This window comes from Pezoporus wallicus, unplaced genomic scaffold (genome assembly GCF_028554395.1).
Source record: "Pezoporus wallicus isolate ANWC-B61680 ecotype Strahan unplaced genomic scaffold, APGP_CSIRO_Pwel_v1 contig_2025, whole genome shotgun sequence".
Taxonomy (NCBI): domain Eukaryota; kingdom Metazoa; phylum Chordata; class Aves; order Psittaciformes; family Psittacidae; genus Pezoporus; species Pezoporus wallicus.
In genome coordinates this window covers 4,998,860-5,026,186 of record NW_026640253.1, presented here as the reverse complement: position 1 = coordinate 5,026,186, position 27,327 = coordinate 4,998,860, and the positions used below count along the sequence as shown (strand labels likewise).

Here is a 27,327-nt window from a genome sequence, read left to right as displayed (position 1 = left end):
AACCTGTGCCAGAGCCTCATCACCCTCACAGGAAAAAACTTCTTCGTGTATCTAATCTAAATCTCCCCTCTGCCATTTAAAGCCATTCCCCCTCGTCTTGTCCCTGTCCTTGTCAAAAGCCCCTCTCCAGATTTCGTGCTGGCCCGTTAGGTCCTGGTACTGCTGTAAGATCTCGCTTGAGCCTTCTCGTCTCCAGGATGAAGCGCCATCCTATTCGTATTAAACCTGTTAAAAAAAAATATTATCAGAAGGGCGGGCTCGGGTCTGAACGCGAAGCTGCTACTGCTCCTTTCCCTCAGCATCTCTCCCCCACCTCCCTCAGCCCTTCCCGCTTCCCCAGGGCGCAGCTTCCCGCCCGAGGTCCTGCTCCCTTGCTCCCTGCCGTGCCTCTCACTCATGGCTGCGGGTTCCCGCGGGGGCCGGGCCGGGCTGTGGAGCCGGCAGGGGCAGGGCCAGCCCGGTGTGGGCCGGCGCTGCGGAGCCGGCGGAAGGCTGCGGAGCTAGGTCGGCGCTGCGAGGCCGCCCGCTCCCGCTCAGCCCCGCCCCACCTCCGAGAGCCAGCCCGCACTGCTGAGGGGCAGCGGCGGGAGCGGCGCCATAGGGATGCTGCGGGGAGCGGGGCTGCGATGGCTGCTGCTGGCGGCTGTGCTGGGGGAAATATGCTGCGCCGCGGCGGGGGGCAGCGGCCGGCGGCGGGCGGCCAGCCTGGGCGAGATGCTGCGGGAGGTGGAGGCGCTGATGGAGGACACGCAGCACAAGCTGCGCAACGCGGTGCAAGAGGTGAGGCGGGGGCTGGGTGTGGGGGACCCTTCCTCCCTCAGCCCCCTGGGCAGGGCCGCACCGCACGTGCGGGCAGCGCAGCGGCGCGAGTCTCTCACTCATTCGTCTTCGACGATCCCTGTGAGGAGCCGCCTCCCCGCGTCCCCTCAGCGCGGCCGGCTCCATGCGTGCCACAAAGGAAGCCTGCGTCCGGCCGTGCCCGCGCCCCCCTGTGAGGAGCCGCTGCCTGAGGAGGGCGAGAGCCGCGGTTCCCCCGCCCGGCGCAGCCGCCCTCCTCAGGCAGAGAGGCGGGAGGTGCGGGGCGCCGGAGTGGCCCCTGCTGCGGTGGAAGTTCTCCCCTCAGTTCTTGACCTTATTCTGCTCCCCTGCAGGGTTTCCCACCCCGCTCCTCGCATAGCCCGCGCACTCCTGCGACCCTCGGCTGCTGCAGTCCGGAGGTTCCACTGTAAAGCCATCAGGGCAGATGGTGAGGCGAAGGTTAAGGCAAATAGCCCGCCTGGTTCAGAAAATGAGAAAACAGCAGTATGTGGCAAGGGGAGGACTGAAGTGAAGAGCTACTTTATTGTCCTTGTACAGAACCAAGACAATAACAAGAGGTTATCCCAAACCAGGATCTGAAAGTGTAAGACAGTCCTGAAGACACATGTGTAGAAGCGGCTTAGAATCATAGGATGGTGTGGGTTGGAAAGGACCTTAAGATCATATACAGGCAGGGATGATCTTTCCATTAGACCAGGTTGCTCAGGGGCCTTCTGTATCTTGATCTCAAATTGCCTACCCAGAATTGCAGAGGACCTGTTTCAAAGCCAGGAACTCAGCCTAGACCCCGAGCTATTGTCTTATATCCCCTTTCAAAGACCTTGTTCCTGCATTCCCCTTACTTTTGCATTTTTCCCCCCTTTGTGTTAAGAATCTTCCTTCCAAACTCTTTTTTCCTCTCATTCAAAATTTACATGGTCCAAAACCATCTTTTACTAACAATCCACTGGGAAAACAGACATTTGTTTACTATAATTATATAATTTCTGAACTTTTACTGTCTTCTGGACAGTTACTGAAATCTGCCTCTGTCATTCCCTTTATTTAGACTGCAAACACATTGAGACAAACCATTCTTTTCATTCTTTTAAAAAGTACAATGCCCAAAACATGCTTGGTTAAAATAAAGATCTAGTCAAAATTTCTGCCTGTTTTATTCTTCTGTTTTCAGTTCTGGATTGAGTCATGGCCTGTACACAGCACAAAATGTGGGTTGTCTGGACTGCATCTTAGCAGATAAAAACTTTGCATACAAAAAGGTTGGCAGCTGTCATTTAAAATAAACAGACGTACCAGAAAGAGAAATTTTGTCTTGGGAAAAATCCTGTTGTTCAGCCTGGCTGAACTTGTGGCCTCCTAGCACAGCAGTTGCTAATAACAATGGGATGCAACTTACTCACAGTTTGTGTTGTTTACAATGCTTTTTTGCTGACCTTACTCTGTTTTCTGATTCAGAGAGCGCTCCCTTTCTTGTTGAGCCTTCATCTGGCAAAGACTGTGGGAACTGAAGTGGAGAATGAAATTCTGGATGCATGCACCCTGATCTATAGGACTGCTTCTATTGACTTTGGGGGCTCTGGCTATGTCTCTGCCCTGCCAGAACATTTTCTTTGTCAAATGGGAAAGTGTGTCTGAAGTGTTTAGTGGTTTTCTGGGGAAAACAGAAAGCTGGGCTCTTGACCGGCATCAACCTGTGCAGATACCAATTTGTCGCTAGTCTTTGCACACATTATCCTCACAGAGACTGACTTTGGCGTAAACAGTCCAGAGCTCAAGGATTTAGCTCATCATTGTTTTTCTAGTCCATTAAACAAGCTGCTGATGTCACTGTCTGAAACAGCTGAGGAAGCGTACCCATACAGGGGGATCTGTGCTAACAGCATCACATAATTAAACAGGGTGTTACTGAGGGCTGCACAAGAAGCACTGCTCTTTTGTGTAATAGTTGCTAATTTTCAGTTGGTTTATTTAAATTTGGCAGATGGAAGCTGAAGAGGAAGGAGCAAAAAAACTGTCAGAAGTAAACTTTGAAAACCTACCTCCCAACTACCATAATGAGTCAAACATGGAAACCAGAATTGGCAATAAAACTGTTCAGACTCATCAAGAGATTGACAAGGTATGAGAAAACATACATAGCAAAACATGTATATAGCAAGCTGCTGGTTCTTACACACCTTTTCTTCAAAAATAATTTTTTTTTTGTGTTTTGGGAAGAAATAAAATAATTTGGAGCATATAATTTCCTGATCATCATTACTTTGGGATTTTATTATCTCTTATTTGCTTGACTAATCACTGTGTAGGGGCACATGTCATGAAAGGTTAATGTGAAATAATCATTTTGAGAAAAGTTCCTTCTGAAAATAGAACACAGGTAGAGCTATTACATGGGTCATAAAAGAAAGACCATCTCCTACTCAGCTTCCTTACAGTGACATTTTGAATAGATAAGAAGGTAGCCTTGTAATCTACTTTTTCCTCCAGATTAGGATTTTATATGATTGACAGCAAAATGGAGCAAAAAAGGGAGCGGGTGAGTTAAGTATTGCACAATGTAGGACTGAGAGTAACAAAGGAGTAATAAAAATTGTAGTCTGATATTTTGTTCTTCTTTTGTCGCATCAGGTTACAGATAACAAAACTGGATCAACAATTTTTTCTGAGACAGTTATTACATCTATAAAAGATGGAGAAAATAAAAGAAATCATGTAAGTGGACACATTTTTTCCTGTTGAAAATTAAACGAAATGCTTTATGTTCATCACTCAGAAGAGCATGATGTAGTTCACCTAGTGAAGTTTCTGAATGCTTTAAAACACACAAAACCGTTATGGGTAAGCAATCAAAAATGCTTTTTGTTTTTTAATTAATTTAATTTAGGCATATTATATTATGAATTGGAACTGGTATTTCAATGTTGTGGTTAACTGCGGTGCTTGATCTGAATATTCACTTTGTCTGTCAAATGTAAATGTTGTGCTCAAATATCAAAGATAGTTACAGAGCCCTTCCCAGCATGAATAAACCTTTAGTATAACAGGTTTCCATATATGTTCTCTCTGTGCTCTTGGGTTTCCTAAAAAAATGCTTTCTGGACTTTTAACACTGGAAAATAAACTCCAAATTGTCTATCATGAGAAGTCTACGGAACAATATATGTCTGTAGTTGCTTTTCAGCCTAACCTAGTGATAGACAACTGGTTGTGAAAAGTCACTTTGGGGATGGGTGGGACAATAAATCCCCCTCCCCTCTGGAAATATGGTTGTTTAAGGATTCTCAAGGAATTTAAAAGATTAAGAATATTCTTTAGTTGAGTATATTTGCTAAACATCAGTAGTCCCATGGGAAATTCAGCATGTACCACTACTTGGAACAACTGTTAGGTTTTCTTCAGTTATAGTCTTACCAAAATGGACTTTTTTAATGCTCTTGCTAAGACAGGAATTGCCAGTGTTCCCTCTCATAGCTGGCTTCAGTTGACTAATAGTTTGTGGTTTAATTTTCGTTTAACATGCCCTGGCTTTTTCTAGAGTAACTTTATCCAGTTCTTTCACTAAAGCAGCTATTTAACTATTTCATAAAACGTTTATTAAACAAAAAGTTATGGTGGTAGTTCCTATGTTTAATGCACATAAAACCTGAAATTAGTGCATCTTTTCTGCTGTTATCCTCTAAGTAAGCTTTTCCTCTTTCAGCTTGTATTTTTATACTGCTGTTAAATTTTGAAAGTGGCAAGTAGCAAAATAAGTTGCTAGTGTTTGCTGTACTTACTTTTAACTATTTTGCCAAGCTTATAGATTAAGTGGTAAGTCAAGGTACACAGTAAATTGCAACTGTTCTAAGCTATAGCTTGGTTTTATACAAAGTGTTAAGATATGCCACAATGCTTTTTAATAATGAGGTATGTGTAATGAAGGCAATTCAGATTTTTTTTTCAAGCAAATATGGTCATCATCGTCAAATGCAGTGTACAAAGGCAAACTTTCCAACCTTCTTAGCACTGGGACGCAACACTGGTGTTGTTTCATAGTGTATTTGGCTTGCTTTTTGTGTATAATCATTCTTCATAGCTGTAAAAAAATAGTTCTAAATTTTTCCAATGATTATGCAAAGTTCTTTATAAGCTTCATATATCAAAAAACAAAACTACATTTGTTAATGTTTGTTTCCCCTCTCATGCTCATTTTGAACTTTAAGTGCACCCATGGTACAAACACCTAATTTAGAGGTTGCCAAGTTAGAGAAAAAGCTAAATGGGAAAATCAACCAAGAGACATATTTGGTTGTTATTTAAGGCAAGTGGGTAAACATATATATTAATTTGACCAAGAGGTGCCTAACAGAAGTAAATTGGAAAATACTCGAAAACCTTAAACATTAAAGGGGAATATGAATAATTTAGGGCACTACAAGGTTGAAGAACTATTTTAAGAGTAATGGCATGAAATTGAGAATTGGAAAATTTGGGTTATAGCAAGAAAAATATGCTGCCAAGGAGAGACCTGCCAAGTGGAAAGAAAATTTTGCCCAAATTAAAAAGAACTATTGTTTAGGTCTGTAAACTTAAGACAAAAATACTGGGGGAAAATGAGTTACATAAAACTTTGCACTGTCCCCTTAGGTCATTATTATATACATACATTTTCATACTTGAAGTGTCGTGTGACATTGTGGGATGTCCCAGTCACTTTCCAGGCTGCAGGCCAGTGGATGGTGAAAGAGTAATTCTGGTTCTTTGCTGCTTATTTTAAACTTTAGCAACAAAGTAATAACATATATATAGGTTTTGTATTCTCCAGGAATTTGCAAATACAAACCTTCTGAAATCTGGAGATCATCTCAGTGTGTCTCTAAATACAGTCAGTATATGCTGTTCTGTAATGCATCAGTGATTCATCCTGCTGTGCATTACAATGTAGCAACAAGTCTGTATAATAGTAGCTATAAGTATTGACAGTCATTTGAAAAGGTATACTGACATTTTGTTATGAGGATAAAGAATTTGGTAGCAGAGGCTGTAGGGAGCCAGCCATTGGGAACAGGACCTCTGTTCTGATGCTATTCCTGTAGCCTTCAGATTGGTGTCTCTTGAGGAGCATACATTTGGTTTTATTTTCAATCTGCCAATTAAAAGAAACAGGCACATGCTATCATAAAAGCTCAACTTTTAATCTTGTAAGGAAACTGAAGGCTGAAAACTAAACCTGTTTCATAGGTTCATCTTATAAGCTTAGCTTATAAAAGTTAAAGAACCACAGCTCCTTCAGTTTAGGTTCAAAACTGGGTGGTAAATACAATTCATCAAACACCGAAGCAAACCACCTGCTCTGAAATGTAAACTCTGTATAATTTATTGCTGCAGTAATTAGTAATAACTGGAACTCTACAACCCTCAGTTCACATTTATTCTCTGAGCCAAATTATAAGCCACTGAAATCACTGAAAGTTTTTCCAGTTACATTTTTGGGGTTTTGAGAAATGACACAAAAGCCTTACAAGTGAGCAAAGGTGTGTCTTGCGATAGGTCTGTGTTGCAATAGTAAATCCACATACTGGCTGGAATGAAATTTGGCACTGGAGAAGAACCTTCATGGCAAATAGGTTGTGTCTGCTTTGTAAATCACAGTGCCTGTGCCACCCTTGCAAACAGGTAGGAATACACATATCTATAGTGTATTTAGGTTTATACACATACATATAATTCAGATAGACTATTACAGAAACATAAGGCATAATCTTACACACACACTTTTCCCTCTCAGACAGTATTTCTTCTTGGCTTTGCATCACAAATGTGTTCTCTTTAGACTGTATTCTTTCTTACTGAATGGCTCAGTTGTCAGTATTTTGATGGAAAGAAGACTGTCAGTATTTAAAGTCTCCAGAAGAGGAATTGTGCTGCTTGCCATTTCTGTTAGTGCAATCCAGTTCTTCAGAGGCACTGCATGACTTGGAGATGCCTTTTACATTCTCTCACTAACATTCACTTTCTCAGATATCAGTGAGGACTGGCAGTCACCAGCATAGATGTCAGGCTTTAATCCAACAGTCTTGTGCCTTGAAAGAACCCGAATATAGGCAAGGGGTGGCTGGATATGCATGTTATGTCTCTGCAGGGTTTTACACCCACTTGCTCCTGAGTTTAATGCTCAGATACTCTATAGTTTACTTCTCTAGGGACACTGGTTAGCTTGCAAATTAACAGAGTTAATTTCCAGTAGTTCGCTCAAGTATAGAACGCAGATAAAGTAACAGCACTCTTTATTACCATATGAAAATCATTATTTTTTCTAGTTTGTTGACTAGTCCTATTTCAATTGTGATACATGAGCCTAACCAATGAAAAGCAAGCATGAAAAATAAGAAGAAACAAAATTGGTACGGATAAGATTTACTGCACAAATGTTGGTTGCATTTCTATTCAGTTGCACTCAGAGTAGTATTTTATATAAGCCCTTTCTTCTAATCCAAAGCTAGTGTACTTAAATTTTTTTTCTTGTCTGTATTAATTTGGTAAATAAAAATAACAACATGTGTTTTTTAGCAAGTTTGGGTTTTTTTTCAGACAAGTACATCTTGTTGCTTCCAATTCTTTTTCTTGAAAGACCTCTTTAAAGATGCTAATATCTAGGGAGAGTATACCAGTATCATACGTTTTTTGTCTTTGGCACTATGAAGCACATTCATTTCTTTCACTTGTCTTTGATGGTAGAGGCTCTCAGGGACATGACTGTGCCTCCTCCTTAGTTACACAGTGCAGGTCAAATTTTCTTTGTGGGAGAGGAAGCAGAGGTGCCTTCAGTGGATTCTGTGCAAGGTGCTCGCTCTTTCTCTGCAAAGGTGGGTGGGTGCCTGTGTGCACATACGCATTTGGCACCACCCTCTGCAAATACAGCAGCTGGTTAGGAGTTTCAAACGCGCTCAGGTTCTTAGGAGATAGACTCCATGATACCAGGCCTTTATTTCCATGGTTAGAGGCTGCTGTTTGGATCCCTGCAGCTCTCGGCAGGGAGGACTGTGTCACTGTGGAACTGCTTTTACAAGCTGGCTTGGAGGGCTCTTTAAGTGACAGTCAGGTCACAGGTTTATCTGTAGAGATAGAATGGATAGTACCCCCATTATAATGGCCTTATTTAAAGCACTTTTCAGCCTTTATCTTCAGTCTCACAGAAAAATAGTAAGACGAAACAAAATAGTAGAAAATTAAACATTAATCTCTGGGGCTCCATTTCACCCTTTTCTAGAGCGAAATTTCTTTTCAATGGGTAAGCTGTAGTGCTTCATAACCAAGCTTCCAGTTCTCTGCAGAGATATCCAGAACTGCTGAAGTACCTGCTTGATTCCTATTTGAGCAACTTTTATGTGATTTCACTAAGTATATTTGCAGCCACATATCCTGGAGTAGCTTTCTTTTGGGATTCATACTGCTCCAGGGAGAAGAGTTTTTACTAGTGCTGAAGAGAAAAGGAGCTTTGAAAATTGAGAAGGAAGCATTAATGGAATGGAAATAGCAATTTTTTTCATCATCATTACTGCAGGAGAACAGCTGGTGGTAGAAATTTGAATATGCAGCATCTTGGTGTTGATTTCTTCTCCCTTTGGCATGCTTGTTTCTCAAGGAGGACACTTATTTGGGCATCGCAGTCCTACATTTGGGTCCATTTCACCAAGCTGTGTGGTTCGGTTGATACCCTGGAGGAAAGGAATGCCATCCAGAGGGACGTTGACACGCTTGTGAGGTGGGCTGATGCCAACCTCATGAAGTTTAACCATGCCAAGTGCAAGGTCCTACACCTGTGTCGGAGCAATCCCAGGCACAGCTACAGGTTGGGCAAAGAAGAGATTCAGAGCAGCCCTGCAAAGAAGGACTTGCGGGTGCTGGTCAATGAGAAAATGAACATGAGTGTGGCTTGCAGCCCAGAAAGCCAACCATATCCTGGGCTGCATCAAAAGGAGCATGACCAGAAGGTCAAAAGAGGTGATCCTGCCCCTTTATTCTGCTCTTTTGAGACCTCACCTGGAGTATTGTGTACAGTTCTGGTGTCCTCAACATAAAAAGGACATGGAACTGTTGGCACAAGTCCAGAGAAGGTCCATGAGGATGATCAGGGGACTGGAGCACCTCCCGTATGAAGATAGGCTGAGAAAGTTGTGGCTGTTCAGCCTGGAGAAGAGAAGGCTGCGTGGAGACCTCATAGCAGCCTTCCAGTATCTGAAGGGGGCCTGTAGGGATGCTGGAGAGGGACTCTTCATTAGAGACTGTAGTAACAGGACAAGGGGTAATGGGTTAAAACTTCAACAGGGGAAGTTTAGACTGGATATAAGGAGGAAGTTCTTTCCTGTTAGGGTGGTGAGGCACTGGAATATGTTGCCCAGGGAGGTTGTGAATTCTCCATCGGTGGCAGTGTTCGAGACCAGGTTGGACGAGGCCTTGGGTGATACGGTTTAGTGTGAGGTGTCCCTGCCCATGGGTGTATTCCTAGGTTGAAATCGTGGTGTCTGTCTAGCAAAAAATCCCATGATATCTAAATCTGGTAGGTTTTGTAAACTTAATAATTTAATTCTTTAGCACTCTTAGTTTGCTTTTGTTAGCTGTCCAGACTGCTCTGTCGACATCGCTTGTTACATGAACCTTGTATTGACTAGTACAGTTCTTCTTGACTAGTACAGTTGTTCTTGATTAGTACATTTCTTAGTCTTTGGGTAATTCTCAGCGTAGGAGTAGATAAAGCAAACTGCACTTCCTAGTTAATGCTCCAGGAGAGAATTAAGAGATCTGAATAAGCTGTGTCACTGGCTTTCAAGTTTATAAAAAACAGAGTAACTCAAATAGATTATTACAGTTATAATATAGGCTAAAGCTTTCTGAAAAAAAAAAGCAAAAAAGCATGAGTAGCTTACAATGGCAGCCTGTTAAAAAACTAAACCAGTTTCACTAGCCTTTTGTAAGTGGAATACCTGCATTCACTCTCTTTTGTCACATACAATGGATAGTTTTAAGTAGTACATCTCAAGTGTTTGCAAGTCATAGCTTGATTTTAAACCAAAACCCTTCCTGTAGGCTGGGTCCCAATCCACCTAAATTCCTGCAGGAAAGCTAATAGGTATTTCTTTTAAATCTTACCCTGCATGAAAACCTACTGCTTTTTACCAGCAAATCCAACTCGTTTCAGTCTTTTGCACAACTTCTTCCAGGCAGTATGATGTGTGCATTGCCCTTCTGATGTTTTAAGTTTGCTAACCTCTCTGATGCTAGCAATCTGCTTTGTCGACCTCATCAGAAGTGACATACCCTTTTTGGATGAGAGGTGTGATGGAGTGTGTGCATACCTCTGAGCATAACTCCATAAGCAGCAAATACTTCTTAATGATGCAAAAGCTATTAAGAGGTTTAATTTAGCTCATGGACGATAAGATGGACTTATTGTCCGTCACAGTGTATCTCTAAACCCCACCTTTTTACCGGTGATCTGATGTTAACTGGACTATAGTTAAAAAAATGTGAATGTTAGCCTGAATGAATGCAAAGATCTGTCATAAGCAGTTTGAAAAACATGTGTCACTCTGATTCTGCATGCAGAAACTTCTCCGAGGAAGAAGGTGGGAAACCTCTGTAATTGCCAGCTGAGATGTGTCATTCAGCTCAGTGTCCACACTCTTATTTACTGAACTTAGCCCACTCTGAGTGGGCTTGTTACCTCAGAGGGAATGCTGTATAGAAAGTTATGGATCCACACAGAGAATCAGAAATGGATAGTGTGCACAAACGAAGATGTTTTGTAATACTATAGTGCTGCAATAGGCATGATGTGGAGAAAAGTGAGACTGCCATTTCCGTGGACTCGGATATCATGCTTGGTGACCCTGAACAAAAAGCAGGTGTAAACAGCTGCTAGACCTTATCAGAGTGAAGAGAAGCAGGGTGCCTTTTGCTGAGAGGTGAGGCAAACCAGGCAGGTGTTTGGGCTGAAAACACAACCACCAAAGGTCAGAGAACACACATAATTATCTCTTTTATTTATTTTTTTCTCGAATAGTGGCCTGGATTTACAGGCAAATAACTGATGCAACATTAAAGGGATTACTCCTAATTAAAGGTATCAAATTGTGCTCTTGTTTGTGTCAGTGTGGGAGTCTGGAGTCAGTCAAATAAGTTTAGTAAATTTATTTTGCTAGTGACAAAAAAAAATAAAATTTAAAGAGTGACTAGGATTTCCTTCATATTTCCCATTAGTCTAGCTTAGTGTAAGGTTTTTTTCTGTCAAGTTAGGCAAACAAAACTGTGTAGTACTAATAGATACCATGAAAGTCACACTTTTCATTAGTAATTCAGGTCTATGCCTGTGTTTAAAATGGTTTTAAAATTTGCCAGATCCTCATGTGCTGTCATATGGTATATCTATTCCAGTTAGACTCCAAAGAAAAAGAGTAATTTTACAGAAAAGCAGGCTGGCTAAAGAACTGCCTCATTAGTTTTACCTGTCTGGACTCTTACCCCTGAGTAATTAAGTATTGAAGAAAGATTTTTCTCAGAATAGAGTTCTCCTCACCAAAATAAACTATTACCATAACACAGTAACAGTGCCTATAATTGATTCAGTGTTTAGGTGATGGTTAGTAAAAACACAGCAGCAAACCAGTTAAGTTCTCCAGAAGGGTCCAAAACAGACTTTCTCTTAGAGAGTCAGTGCCCACCCATTGCTTCATCAGTGTCTACCCAAGAGCCATACACCACTTTAAAGTTTCATCATTCTTGTTAGTTGTGGAAATAAATTCTGGCTTGCCTGAAACTTTTCATCTGTGGGGAGGTATGCATCATGTTCAGTTAATCTGCTGTTTCCTTGTTTGCATACTGGTTGTAAGAACTCTTCTGCAAACAAGCCCCCATGGCAAGGGAGCAGTGTAAATCAAAGAGCAGTTGTTTTACCTTTTCCCGGGCTTTAGTTTAGTCATCTCACACATACCATGCTGAGTTTCGGGAACCAAGGCTGTCCAAATGTCTTTTGCAGATCATGTTCGAGTTGTAGAGAGATAAAAAAAACAAATTACCATGAATGATTTTACTTTCTGCCTTTATTAGATCTACCTGTTAACCCTAAGAGAAATTAAATAGTTTTTTTTATCTTAAGTTAGCAGATAGAGTCAGGAGAGTGAATCTTTCATGTGGGCTGGTGACAATTCTGTGATCTGCTGATAACTGTTAAAAGATCATTGTATGGGCTGTCTTTAGACAGCACTGAAAACTGATCAGCAATGTTTTTCTTTCCTCTGGTCAGACCTATGTAACAAAATTAATCACACAAGAGGAAAAGCTTTAAGGCAAAAGAGAAATTTTTTTCCACTGGTTTTGATTACATGGTGTAATCCATTGGCTCCAGCAGCTGCTTATTTGAGATTTTAGCTGGGACCATGTTATCTAATTAAGTAATAAACAGTAGCAAAGGCTTTAGGAAATACAGGCTATAGTACTGGATGTAAAGCAGAAATGTTTTGTCTTTCTGGTTTTTATTTACACCTGTAGCAGAGTGATTGAATTACAAAGGATACAGATGAATGGGTTAAATCTGCAGCTGGTTTACATCAGTTTGTCATGGCTGGGAGGTTGGCCTAATAACACATAGAACCATATATGATGAGCCTAAGTCTTCTGTAACCTTTTCCTGGGCTGCAGGAGGGGTAGGTGCATCAATGTTAAAATGACTCTGGTTTTACACCAGTGTGTTGGATGAGACAGAATGTATGTGATCTGTGATTGCTTGGCCTTCTGTGCAGTTGTTTATGGTCAGGAAGACGTGTGAGATGCTACTAGTCCAGCTTGATGGTGTTTTTTACTACAATTTCCAAAGGTAAACCATGGAAATCGAAGGAAAGTGGTGAATTGAAGTTGTTTCTGTTCAGTTCCGTTTCATTAAAGATTTGGCAAATGTGAGGAAAAAAGCACTGTAGAATGGTGGCTTCAAATGTATTCCCTTGAGAAGTGCATTTCTGTGTCAGCTAAGTCTCACTTTGTCCTTTCTCCCATCTTAATTCATAACCAGCATTCTGGCATCCTTTGCAGAGTGACTGTCTGCCTGGCCTTTTGAGAGGCTGAGTCACTTTGATAGTTACCACAAAGGAAAACCACACCAGTGAATGTATTAGTTTTCAAATTGTGGTTGTTCACCACTTCAGCTTACAGAAAGAAGCCCCCCTCCAACTTTTCTACCTGTCCTGATTCTTACCTTAACAAGAAGTGCACTTTTCCATTCCCGTTAGTAATATATCATAATACAGCAGAACTGGTAAAAAGATATGCAGGGTGGGGTGGGAATTTCATATTTGTTTACTTGTTACCCTGTCTGGAAATGACTCAGAGCCTGTTCTGTGGATTTATATCACATGAGGAGTTTCTCAAACGTGTTCCCTTAGAAAGCCCACTCATCCCAGAGGTAGGATGAAGCATCCTAAGGCATGTAGAGTGGCTGACATCATGGTGTCAGACACAGGGTAGTCTTTCCTTGTCCATGAATTGTCTTGGGCATCATACATGCTAAAAAGCTGTAATACATTCACATTCTTATGTCCTGTTTGGAAGGACATAAAGAGTATGCTGAAGACCTTTTTTTCATTTCTTCTTCGTTGGAGTTTGTTTATGAAATGAAATGATTATTCATGAATTGTCATCATCTGTTGTTGATATCCTCTAGACACATGATTTCAGACAGAAAATCAAATCAAAGGAAAAAAAAAATTAAAAGGCTCTATTGTAATCCCAACGAATGTCCCAAAGAGGAGGTCTGGAAGAAGCCTCAGAAAGTCAACATCTACTACACAGATGCGTACTCCATCTTCAGGCAGACATTCATCTCATGTGTACTCAAAATCCTCAAGCTGTGGAGGCAGTTTATTCCAATACTTTTCTGTGCTCACTCTAAAAACGATATTGCTCTAGTTTAAACCCCTTCTTCCATCTACAGCTCATGGAAAATATATTATTTCTTTCCTCTACAAACAGCAGTCTTTCACACTGTCAACTCTGCTATAGGCAAAATCCATTGAGGATGAATTCTTACTCATCTGTTTCTGTTCTAGTATTATCTTTGGCTGACACCTTAGACACAGTAAATAAGTCTGCTAAAACTGTAAACTACCAAAAAAGCACAACATATAAGAATGAAGCATGGAAGATTCAAGGTTTGAAATAAGTTCTGTGAGGGATTGGGCACAGGTTGGAATCTTACTAAGTGCACTGCTCTTAATTCAGTGATTAAGATTAGCAAGTAGCTATTAAGTACAGAAATCTTGTTTTAAACTGTTTTTCTTTCTGCACAGCTGTTTCACATCCTTGCTGTGTTCAGCTCCTCTGTGTTGTTTGCTTTCATAAATTTTCAAAATTTACATAGTTTGGTAGTGAATCATGGAAACTTTGTAGCTGCCAACCGTAGAGAGAAAAGACACCTGCATTAAACTCCAACCTCCAGGCACACCATTACATTAGAGCTTTATCTTGATAGGATTACTGACTACTTAGAAATAATGGTACTTCAGAGCTTCATAACACAGTTTTACAGTGCTTCCGTAACTATTACTGTATCTCAAGATATTTGGAATAAAACTCCTCTTTTAGACCACAAGGTTTTAGACTCATCTGGTTATCAAAGGTCAAAGAATTGTCCAATTAATACATCCACAGGTAGATGCGTTTCTCTAGTAAGACAACTAATTCCAAAACCATTAGGAAAACTTGGTTTATGAACATGTGTCAGTAATTTGACCTCATTTGATAACCTCATACTATGTAAAAAAGCTTTTCTTAACAGGGAGCAATTAAACATGGAACACATGGATATTGGTTTTCAGTCTCAGATTGTCCAACTTCAGCATATTCCTTCTCTGTCTAGTTTCAGATATAGAAGATTATAGAGTCTCTGTGTGTTTAAAAACCAATGGACTGAGTGTGTAGCATAGCACCAAGTTTCCAGAAGGCCTAAGAAGAGAATTTCTAGTATCCTACTCTGCCTGTGGTATACCTGACAAACAGGAGAAAAGAAGAGGAATTTCATGTTATAACCTGTCCTGCCTGCTCTAGGGCAAATGCGTGGAATGAGACAAGACTTCTGCTGTTGCAGACAGGCGCTGCAATATGTAGCCTTGTATATATTTATGTATATGGCTGTATACATCTATATATGTGTGTATGTATACATCTGCACAGACCTCTGCTCATTTCTTAGTTGAATAGGTCTTAGTTAACAGACTAAGTTAATTACCTGTCAGATTATAATTTGCGTTTTTTTTCTGCCAACTTTGAACAGTTTTTCTAGTGTGCCTCCTCTGACACCATTGCAGAACTGATTGAAATAAGCACTTTGTGTTGTTTCCCACCCAAGAGCATTTGCAGAGAATGTAGTCTTGCCAGGATCAGATTGTTAGATTCTTACTGAGAAAAGAGAGGGTGAGAGAAGAAAATTAAGTGACTGCTTCTGCAGAGTGACCTGCCATGAAATTATTACATGACACACAGAGATACTGACCATGGATGAACAGTACATGATCTGATTGACAGAGCATCTAGGCATCATTTTTCTCATTATCCTGAGGCATTTGTCAGGAATCTTTTATTTTTTGTTTTTTTTTTTTGTGTGTAGTTTCTTCTTTCATTGATGTCTTGGTTTCTAGAAGCTGTGGATAATAGAACATTTTATCTGAGCTGTTTTGACCTGGAGCATTATCTGCATAAGAGTCTGATCAGTGACAGGATCACTGTATTTGTGATTAGAATAAGCAGATGGTGTAGAAAGGGGTGGACTTCTTACACTGACTTTGGTGGGTGTGTGACTACAACATGCTTCAATTAATTCCCTAGGCTTTTGTAGAGCCTGTTAATGCTAATGTAGTTATGTTGCTTTTAGTACCTAAAGCCAAGCTCAGGTGCCTTCATGTAGACATATTTTGCATTCATTCATACTGCATCATGTGGAGAGACAGAAATAACATTCCTACAATTAAGATTTTTTCTGTTTCTTGACAGGGAAAAGGAAATGGATGAGATTAGTTCTGTGAAGTTCAAGACAAAACTGAGGGAGTCACTTGAGTTTTCTTACTTATTAGTTTTGAGCTCAGAAGTCACATTCCTGTTGAACAGCCACACAAATAGCTGACTTTCCCACATAACACTAGGTTATGACTAATACCATAGCCTGCAACTCATATGCCTGCTCTTTTTAGTATGCCTTTTTTAACAGTAGTCCTTATTTTTAGTAGTGCTATGTACTTGGCAGGACAACAGTAAGAGATTTGCTCTGCTGCAAAGTATTACAGAGGTTTTGAGGTATTTCAAGGCACCTTAATTCATATCTCATCAAAGCCAAGTGCGTTATGTGCCCAGTCTAGACAACTGAGAGATTAAAAAGTGGAATACTTGTGCAATTCAAACTGTGGTAGTAGTTTCCACAAAAAACAATATTTCATTCTGTGTAAGTCTGCCATTTTTTAAATACATGTAGTACATGCGTGATACAAACCGGGTTTTATGCCCTTTTTCTTTACTACTCAGCAGTTTTTGCCATCTGCTACATTAAATGGAGAGCAGTCCAACATGAAATGACTTGTAGAAATTAAAACAAAACCTAGAAAGGGATATGTAAACACAGAAGTAAATGTTAACTCTAAGAAGTGACGATTGCTAAGAAACGTCAGTTTAAAAGTGAGCAAGTGATTTTGCTAGAGCACTCCAGCTACAGCTGAAATTATCACTGCCTCACAGATACAGTTAGGTGAGCTCTGGAACTGTTTGGGAAGGATCTGCAGCTGCTACATATGGAGGTTAACGTGAGTTTTATTTGAGTTACAGGCTTTTGAAAAGGAAATTTTCTTAGAAGTTTTTAAGAAACATGTAAAGGGACTTCTTGTTCAGAGAAGCTTTTGAAGCGTAGTCATCCCAGTAGTCCTACCATACTTCACTATCACTAACATCAGTCACTTTTTTTATTCTCAAGCATGAAGATTAACCATTCTTTAGGAAAGCAAAGAAAAGCTTGGCATAATCGGCCAAAGACAGGAAAACTGGTGTTTCTTTCAGCAGTAATTGGTTTAGCAGTCTTATAATACAGTCGTCATGGAACCTTTTTCATGAAGTTTCAGGGTTTTGTTTGGTACTTTTTTCCCTGCTGGTTTTGGAACAGATTCAACCTCTGAATTGATTTTAAGTGTTGCACTACAGAGTACAATACTGTATAGTAAGAGCCCACAGGATGCTGAGTATGTACTTACAGGTACATAGCATGCTCTTCTCCATCCCGGTTTCTGTTGTTCACGGGTCCTAGTGTACCCATTAGTAAACAGGGAATCCTACTTTCACTTTGCATTATTCTTTAGCACTTCTCACACAGCATATTTCTTTGCTGCTACATTGACTGGTATAACATCATAATGGATTTCAGAGAGATGTATACCATTGTAAGTGTAGCTAATTCTGTCTTTAAGCTATCTGCTCAACTTGTATGCTCTGCTGCATGTCAGAAGCCAGCATCTGCTCTCCTGCATGTCAGAAAACAGCAGCCCCAGTTTACACAGTTGCTCCTGCAAAGACATAATATTCTGAGAAATAACCTAATGTGCAGAGCTCCAGAAAAAAATGGATTGTTCAGGATCTATTGCAGCTCATGAAGATGTTTAGGTTTGCTCCTGGTCTGGCAACTGTTCTGTCTCAAGGTAGCCTGATTAGAACAGGTCTGTGGCTTGATTAAATAAATAAATATAAATCTTAAAAAGAAAGAAAAGATAAACAGTCACACATCTGCATGTGTAAGCATTACCAAGTTCTGCATTGACTACAGATTATAATTCCTGGGTGAAGGAAGCTGGCGTGAAGTGTGGCACAAAATTTCACGAAGAGCACACGAAAGCAAGCTTTTTCCATGCCAGGAAAGAAAACTGTGAAAGGATTTTTCCCTCAACTGAAAAGCCTCATAAAACTGGAAGTCTGAACTGGTGGGACACAATTCAGTAAGAGGGGAAAAAGAACTTTCTTGGCAGGCAACTCATTAGTGCGGGAGAAGGCAGTGACTGGAGAATTACAACTTTGGTGTTAGGTGGTTTTATAGCTAGAGAGGGAGTTATTCCATGAGCTTAAAAACGACTGGGGCAAGATTTCTCCTTTGTGGAGAGGGACAGTTGGAAAAACTGAGTACAGTGAGAGCTGGCTGTTTGCCTGAAAGTAGATGGAACAGGGATGAAACAGTATAGTTTATTTTGAGTATGGTTTATACAGAGGGATCCATAAAAGAAGCTGACAAAGCTGCAGCAGAAAATGGGCCAGAAAGAGCATGGCTGCTGAAGAGAAGCGGCTCACTGCTAACTTGGAACTAAAAAGCCTAGAACATACTGTATAACACTGGGATATTGACCCACCTGATTATGTAGCAACACAAAAGCAAACAAGCAGAATATGCACTGTGCTGGAATAATGAAGTTTTAAAAGCATTCTGGTAATTTATAGCAGCCTAGACCTGGTGGTACTGTCTTAAAATAGCTGAAATGACTGCTTCTTCTTTATAAACATATAACCTGGATATTGTGTCACTGACTTGAAAATAATCCGGCCGCTGACTGTGTTTGGCTTCTGTTCTGTGTTCTGGGTAATCAAACTTTGAAAACATTTCAGGTAGCCAAAATGGGTAACTTAAGACACTGCTCTTCATGCAGAGCAGCCTTGTCTCACACAGGGCAAGAAGCTTCCATAAGGTTTAATGTGGAGAAGATATGAAGACAGTATAGATAACAGTAATTTAAGAGCTTTACTTAAACTTCTTACTGACCTGGTCTTCAGCGCAGCTGAAGCACAAACCCCAACTGTGGTGGTGTGGAAGAAGTCAGCACTTCGGGGAGAAGTGATCTGAGAAAGTAGAAAGGGAAGATTAAAAGCTTAGTGGAAACTTTTTATAAAGGTTGCACAAATGACAGTTGATCTGCTGCAGCAAATGCGGTTAATATCTGCCAAGGAGCAGTCAAGTGATCTCTTCAGAGAATTCACGAATTTCTGGTATAATTCCTTCTTTTTTAATTGACCAATAGCAAAAAGACAGCATCAACCTTATGGTGGTACAAACCAGTGATGGAGTACAAGTGACTCAGAACAGTGCTATGATTTATTCTTCTGTTGACTAGATTGTTTGCAGCCTGGAGAAAACACTTTTTAGAGAACAGGTTTAATCACATATTTCAAGAGGTAACCATTAGATGCGTTCACACCACCCCTTGCTGTGAGCCAGATGCATCAGGGACGTGCAAATGTATACACTTATTCTCTGTATTATCCTCACTGCCATGCCTGCGAAATCCTGACCAGTTTGTTCACCCTGTGCAGCATGAATAAAAGATGAGCCACTCTACCATGGTGCTTGTGGGACCTTTGGGTGAAGAAACTTCAGTCCGAGTTTGTGATTCTGACAGGATCTCAGGTGTCACTCTCACATGAATATTTTTGTTAGAGCCATGAAAGGATTCCAGGTTTGAAAAGCTAAATATGTGCTCAAAGACCTTGCGAAGCTGAGGCCTGCCCTGGTGTCATAGACATGGGACAAAGGCTGATACACTAAGGAGAACTATGGGCCTTCTTTTTTCCCCTAGGATGCATCTGGCTCTCCAGCACTTGTCAATCTTAGTGTTCAAACCTGTCTGGTGAACACTCATGCAGCAAACAAGGAGGGAGGAAACAGTGAGTTTGTTACATGCACCTCAAGGGCATGCAATGTAGAAATACCATGTTCTTCGACAGTCCAGACCATTACTAAGTGAACATTAACTCCATCGGCAGCAGGATGATGCCAGAGGAATGATGTCAACAGAGAATCTCCTCCTGCATATTTTGCAATATCCAAATTATATTTAAAAAGGATTTAAAATTTACATGTGTTGGTATTTAGACATTTGCAGCTGTGATCTCGCAGGTAATGGGCTATGATGATAGGTACACGAGAGACATACCATCAGCCAAGGAAAGGAAATCTAATGGTGTATGACCTCTACTGCTTTCCTGAGGTACTTGCTGTAAGGTAGTGCTGCAGTTACCATCAAGTCCCAGGGACATTTAATGTTACCAGTCCTGCGGAAAGCAGCACTGCATTTTTCAGCATAGAAGTTACTGCTCACAAAAAAATCGCACGGCAAATATTGCCCAAGAAAGACTTGTCTGCCACTTGCAAAGGGGAGCAGTTAAAAGGAAACACATTTCCCTTCTCCCTTAGGGTTGTCCTTGCTGGCTTAGGGAAGCTAACTATGCTGCAGTGTTTCTGTGGTTGGCACTGACGTTGCTGGGGAAGAAGAGGGAGGACAGCATACAGCTACCTGGCCTGGGATCTAGAAAGCTGTTTCAAAATGGTCTCCCACAGAGCATAAAGATACTCTTGGCTGCTGCAGCTGCTGTAGCACATCCTCTTTCCTTTGGTCTTGCCCCCATCTGGAAAAAACAGCCAGCAAGTAATGAATCACAACTGTACTCTAATGCAATTTGAATAAATTTAATACAAATGTCTTCAGCCGCCCTCCTCTCCCAAGAGTGTGCAGAGCAAGATTTGTTTTCTTGAGGTTTTTGATACTAATACCAGAAGTCAACCTATCCAGCAATCTGGGGCCGCAGTATTTAGGTACACCATGGACATGGCATTGTGCTATTTCAGAGCTGTAGCTGTATGAAGAAACAAAGCAAGCTTCTTGTCTTGGTTCCTAAATAAGAAATACAATTCCAGACCACCTGATATTTCAAGAGGTATGGATTTCTGTCACACAGTGGCAAATTACTTTCATCTTTTTCCTCAGGAGTGCATCATTGATGAAGACTGTGAAACAGGGAAATACTGCCAGTTCTCCACCTTTGAGTACAAATGTCAGCTCTGTAAAACCCAGCATACAGTAAGTCCTGAATGAGATGCGATTTTCTGTGGTCTTTAGAAACTCAATATAGAAGTTACTGTTAATGTCAGCAAGTCAAAATTAGTAGAAAAGAATATGCAAAGCTTTTTGCATGAGGTTAAAAATGGGTGTGTAGAGCAGATTGGGCTGGGTTGTCAGTTTTTTGGGGGGGAGGGTGTTTTGGTGTTCCTGTCTGTTAATACAACAACTAAGTTTTAAGGTTTCTGTTCTCACACGCTTCAAAACCTGCACTCTACTCCTCCTGACTCAAGCTTGACTTGTTAGGTGGCCTAAGTACAGTGTAAACTAACACACTGTAGGTTGCCGGTGAAACAGGCAAAGATGAAATGCTGTGCCAGCTCCTAAGGCTCAGCTGACAGTAGGTTTCCAGCTCGTGGTTCACATAGAGTTGCAGCAGTGAGTGCTCTTCACTTGTACAGTGCTGTAGCGCAGTTGTCACCAGAAGTGATCCTCTCACATGGGTCATTTACATTGTTTGAATCTCTGAACATCAGGAAGCAGTAAATTCCTGTCTTTTGACCTAAATGTTCTTGGTAGTAGCTATGCTTAGGTTACCTCCCGTGAGTCACAGGTACCTGAGAAGTTCAGGCTTTTTCTGTGGTGAAGATCCAGTTTAAGAGCAGTCTGTTGAAAAAGGGCTTTTATCTGACTGTCCCTTTTCATCTAAGTTCTGCTGACAGCTTCTTGTGAAACAAATTCATTCCTCAGAGCATTTACAGACAGTTAAGTCTACAAGCAAGCAAGCCTTGCTGTAGTCATGTAATCAATAGGATTATTATAATCTAAAAGCACCAGGCTGTTCCTGAAATGATTGAAATACTTCGTAACTTCAGGGAGCTCTGTTGACTTCAGTGGACAGAATGCTTGCTTAAACACAAGTCCTGAGTATATGCTGAATTGTCATTAAGAAAGCTTATTCTTCATATTTTAGAAAATGTTAAATGGATAATTTTTCATGTTAACATGGAATAGTGAAAAATCAACATTGGGGTGACCTAACACCTACCCCCCCCCTCCTTCTTTTTGCAGCCCTCAGAAGAAGATGTGTAGGATAAAGAAAGTAAAAATTGGGTCCTAGCTACACTCCTGCTGTAAAGTGAGCTCAGACTGAAGGTGCTGGGACCAATTCCCTGACCTAGAACCCCCACAATTGCAAAACATTTTTAATTTTAACTAGCAGGTCTTACTCGTGCTAGTGTAGTCCCTCTCCATGCCCTGTGTTCAGCACTTCCTGTGGGATCCACTGGGCAAGAAATTCTGATTTTGGATGGCTGCCCAGACAGGGCTTCACACAGACGGAAAACAGCTGTTAAAACGCTGACCTACTGTGAATCCAAGATGTTAATCAACCCACCTAAAAGAGAGAAACAAAGTGACACCCTGTTTGCATTAGGTTGGGTTATTAGGTGTGTATAGTTGAAGCAGGGGGACAGTTATTGAAGCAGGGGGACAGTTACCATACACAGCTGGCTCTAGCTAGATTTGCACTTCTGATTATCAAAGATAATTTTTTCGGAGATTTTTTGTCAAAGATTCTTGCTTCCAGATGAGGCCTGGTTCTTCTTATAACTGAAGATGGCTTTTAGTAAGGTTTTTTTTCTTTGCTCTTTGAAATCATCCTTCTGAGCAAACTGTAAATTCCTGACTGCATTTAACAATGAAAATCAAACAAAAAAATCAGTAATGTTTTCATTGACAGCATTTTATTTGTTAATTTCTACTTCCCTTGATTGCAAAAGGCTGCCTTAAAATCCGTATTACAATTTAGGATGTCTGGCTGCTGATCCATTTTTATATAAATGCTAAAATAAGAATTCAGGTTTTGTAAGATTGGAAGTACAATAGTATAGGAGGAATGCTGTTACTCTGCTGTGGAGTTTCCTGTCTGGCAACTAGTTCTATGTTTGCTTGAAGCTGAGAATCTAAAGCAGTTTGGTTTAAAAAGTGGGAACATGACACACATACTTGTAAACCGCATATATGCAGTTGTCTTCAGGACCAGATCTAGTTGTATGCTTAGCTCTCTGTTGATATGTGCAATTACTGCTAGAGAGACAGTTTTGTCCTGTGCTTTTTCCGTTTGCAAGCACTGCTCACGGGATGTTGAATGCTGTGGAGACCAGCTTTGCGTTTGGGGTGAGTGCAGGAAATCCATTTCAAAAGGAGAGAATGGCACCATTTGTGAGAACCAGCACGACTGCAACCCTGGAACATGCTGTGCTTTTCAGAAAGGTACAGAGGTTTGCTTTTTATCCTATTCATTTTATCATACAGGAGTTGGGAGTATTTATATTTAGTTCAAGTGGCTAAATCACTACAGAATCAGCACGTCATTCTGCCTCGGCCTGTGAAGCACACCTTGGTAACTTCATTATAAAATTTCAATTGAATTAGGAGTGAGAAAAGTCTGACAGAGGTTCACAGTAGTCAAAGAAAAGCCTGTTGCGTGCTAGAGATGACACCAGCATGAGAAGCTCAAAAATCTACTCTTTCTAAAGGAAAGTCTCACACATTTAAAAGTAGCAGAGCTCAGCATCAAATTTTCACCCCGTAGAACAGAAGTAAGAGAACGAAAAATGTACAAAAGAAATTAATGAGATTACTGAATGTGGCTTCTCCCTTCTCTCAGCAAGCAGACCATCAGAGTCGCATTGCAGATACATTTCACACTCTGAGTTTTATGACAGCCTTCCAGGGCACCATGTTATGCAGTACTGACCAGACAGCCAAGATACATAGAGGAATTACATTCCAGATTATGTTGTCAGTCCACATGGAAATGTGAAACTTGATTTACAGAAGGTAGGACAGGAGGAGAAGATATCAGGCCTGAAATCAGTCCCAAAAATCCTGTCTGGTCAGGGCCCAGCTTCTTCTACTCTTTTATACCCACTAGTTCCTTGTAGTTTTTATCATAGTTCACCTTAGTTTTGCAGTGATAGGATACAATTCCAACCATCTTTCCACACAGGTAGCTATTTCTCTAGATGCTGTTTATCTGGCTCTGCTAGAGGAGGGTTACCCCAGCCCTGCATCAAGTTTCTGCCTAAAGCACTTACAGGTTTTGAACATTATGGTAGACCTTCAATGATAAATTCAATGTTTGGTGAGAACAGTTTTATTTTCACTTTATTAGATTTCTGCCTAAAGCATTTACAGGTTTTTCCAGCCTGTATCAGAGATTTCATTGTACTGCGATTCCAAAATGAGACAGAAAGGGCACTTTTAATATAGCCTATTACTTTCACCACACAGTGCTTTGTATCTGCTTATGCTGCAGAGATGAGTAAATCACTAATATGCGTCCCACTGGTGGTAGTAGCACTAGGCTGTCTACTGTGAGGGTAGTACTGCTGCTGTAGCCTTGATTTCCTATGGGCTCCGACCAAACTGTGTCTTCATGATGATTATTTCAACTGCATAAGACAATCACAGTGAGTGTAAGTTAGTGTTTGGCTTGAAATGAAATTTAGTGCAAACTAACTCAGGAACAAACAATACAATAGATAGGCATAGTGACTAGAGTTGTGGAACACAACTGTTAAAACTTTAAATAGCAACGGATTTTTATTCTGTGCTTGTCTGATGTAGCAATGCTTTAGGGCTTTTCAGGTTAGGCCTTTATCATTAGAGTATTGCAAAAGTTTGTCATAAATATTGGAGTGTCTTTAGACGGATATTTTTTATATAAAACTGTAGTGAACTTCGGAGCATTCACTGCTGAAGATAATCTGTTTCAGCATTAGGAACTGATAAGTCATATCCATTAAAGTACATGTCTGTGTACACACACACATACGTATTTTGACCAAGGCTGTTTATAAAACATAAATTCTTAACTCTTCACATATTTTATTCTGCCATACCACAAAATATGAGGTGAATGAAGCCAAGAGGAGGAAGGGAGCTTTGATAGGAACATCTGGAAGAGCTGGATTCAAGATCGACACTGTAAGTTGCTAGCATCAGGAAACACAAAAGGCATAACATTTTGTTACACAGGCTGAAATTGACACCTGTACAGAAACAAAGTTACCAAGTCCCCAATGCCATTAGGCAGCTTTGCTTATTGCAGAGTGACTACAACAAATTAAATACGGAGTAGTAGTTCTTGTAACCTCATTTAGTCTCTTAACGAGTGCTCTGTATTTGTACCACTGCAAAGAAATAAGAAAAATAAAGAGTTCCAAAACACTGATATTTCCCTATTCAGGTTTTAAGCCATCAATCCTATGTGTTGTAAACAACTAACTGTAATGTTAGTTTTGTTAGTTTTAGCATAGTCTTGCAGATCTCCAAGGGATGGGGTTGTGCAGTACTACTGTGTTGACAGCAGTCTCTTCCTGAAGCAGCAGAAGTTGATCTTGCTCATTAAGCATAAATTTCCACTCTCTTACTCCCACCTAGTGGAAAGAACATTGTTATGGCTCCTTCATACGTAAAAGGACTTAAAAAGTGATCAAGTCTGTCTTTTTATATTGTGTATATAGACTTAAAGATCAGGTCATTTCAGTTTAGCAGAGTTAAGCATTTCTCTTAAAATTAATTTACTGTGGCATGCAGAAGTGATAAATGCCCCATTCCTGGCAGTGTTCAAGACCAGGCTAGACAGAGCCTTGGGTGCCAGTCTACTGTGAGGTGTCCCTGCCCATGGCAGGGGATTGCAACTAGATGATCTTAAGGTCCTTTCCAACCCCGGCTATTCTGTTTTTATGCAGATCTACTGTTTCCTGTGTGCACTCCATTACCTGAAGAAGGTGAGCCCTGCCACGATCCTTCAAACAGACTTCTCAATCTGATTACCTGGGAACTGGAACCCGATGGAGTACTTGAGCAGTGCCCATGTGCAAGTGGCTTGAGCTGCCAACCTCAGAGGTAAAGAGCAAAAGCGGACAAGCAAGCTGCTTGAATGTTTTGAGGGGGGCTCTTTCTGTGGTAAACAGATACAGAACTTGAAGATTCTTCCTCATTAGAAAATGTTCTGGCAGCTTTTCTCAAGAAGGAGAACGGTTTTGATAGGGATAGAGAAACACAGAAATGAATTGGGGTGTGATTATAACTATCCAGCTACAGTCACAAAAATTACTTACCTCTTTAGGACTATCACAAACACAGAAATACTGTGCATACATGCACAAGACTCACATGGTCAGAAAGATAAAGCTGCTTCTGGGAGTTTCCATGGTGAATTTGAAGATTCAGATTTTTTTAAAGAGGCAGCCCATCTCTGCTTGAAATGGCCCTTGGCTAAATATTACTAGTGAGTGCTAAACACTGAAACCATGAGATTCTATCTTAGCGAATACAGGGTTAGCCTGCCCAAAACTGGACGTACTAAAGCGCAAAGGAAGCAAAATATACAAGAATTAAATGCACACAAAATAAGCTCCAGGAACATCTTTAGCTCATTCACCCTTTGTTTCCAGTGAAGGAGGGTGCTGCTTTAAGCAGCTATAAAGGGGGCCTAGACCTAGCAGTGGTCTCCTTGCCCTATCACAGGGACCTGCTAACAGCACAGAGACACAGCGGATACCATGATCAAGTTCTGCTCCCTCACCTCCTATCAACAAATATAAAACATTCTTCAAACTTTCCTTTTACCAAACTTCCTACAACAGCGTGGGGTATTTGTTTGCGGCAACCGAAGCCACTTTTCAAAACAAAGGCAGCAGCAAATTTAGCTATTACAGTATTCTGTTCAGAACCAAATACGTAATGCTCAACTCTACAGCTTGATAGAAAGCAGTATTTTTTTCGGCATTCCTTTAAAGCTGGAGTGTCATGTTTCTTAACTTGTTATTGTGATGTGAACAGAAAGCCCTAGTCACCAGGAGCACTTGTAGGCAGAAGAGCCAGGTTGTGCTGAGGGCCACTGCCATCTTGTGTCCCAGCATCAAACATCTGTGCCTATTAGAACCTTTGTTCTAGCTCTGTGTGTGGAAATCCCATCCTTAACCCTCCAGCTGTCAAGCATATAAAAATCAGTCGTTTATCAAGTCAGCTATGGTAGACCGGACAGTATTGCACATTTAACATGCTTTCATGTGGGGAGGGAACGAAGAATTTTATTGAGGAATTAGCAAAAGAACATTAAAAGATGTAGTACGTGACCAGATGTCTCTTTCCAACAGCCAGAGCACTACATCTGTGTGTGAACACTTTGCCAATGAAACCAGGGATAATGAAAAAGAAAAGCCCTTAATCATGGATGAGATGCCATTCCTCAGCTTGATACCCAGAGAGAGTCTTTCCGATTATGAAGAAAGCAGCATCATTCAGGAAGTGCGTAAAGAATTAGAAAGTCTGGAGGACAAAGCAGGTTTGAAGCCTGAGCCTGACTCAGCTCGTGAGCTGTTCCTGGGAGATGAAATTTGAAAGTTCAAACACCAGACAGTTAGGTAGTTATTTCTAGAGATTTTTGTCTAGTGTCTTGCTTATATAAATCCTAAACACATACCACTGGATAGAAGTGTAATAAACAATGTCTTCAGTGAGCACCCTTTTCTGTGCACCAAACCTGCATGTTCAAATGCTTGTTGAATTCACTCAATCCCTGGACCAAGCCTGCTGTCAAAGACAAATAAGAACTATA

The 27,327-nt window shown here is 40.8% G+C and overlaps 1 protein-coding gene across 1 annotated transcript; it reads left to right on the top strand.

Annotated features, from left to right (window-relative positions):
- Positions 1 to 477: 477 nt before the first annotated feature.
- On the top strand, positions 478 to 27,327 carry DKK3 (dickkopf WNT signaling pathway inhibitor 3). The gene is made up of 7 exons (XM_057418226.1): positions 478 to 780; positions 2,801 to 2,938; positions 3,448 to 3,531; positions 20,622 to 20,714; positions 22,823 to 22,967; positions 25,454 to 25,610; positions 26,867 to 27,327. The coding sequence occupies exons 1-7, from the start codon at positions 604 to 606 to the stop codon at positions 27,108 to 27,110; spliced, it is 1,038 nt and encodes a 345-aa protein (XP_057274209.1). The 5' UTR covers positions 478 to 603; the 3' UTR covers positions 27,111 to 27,327.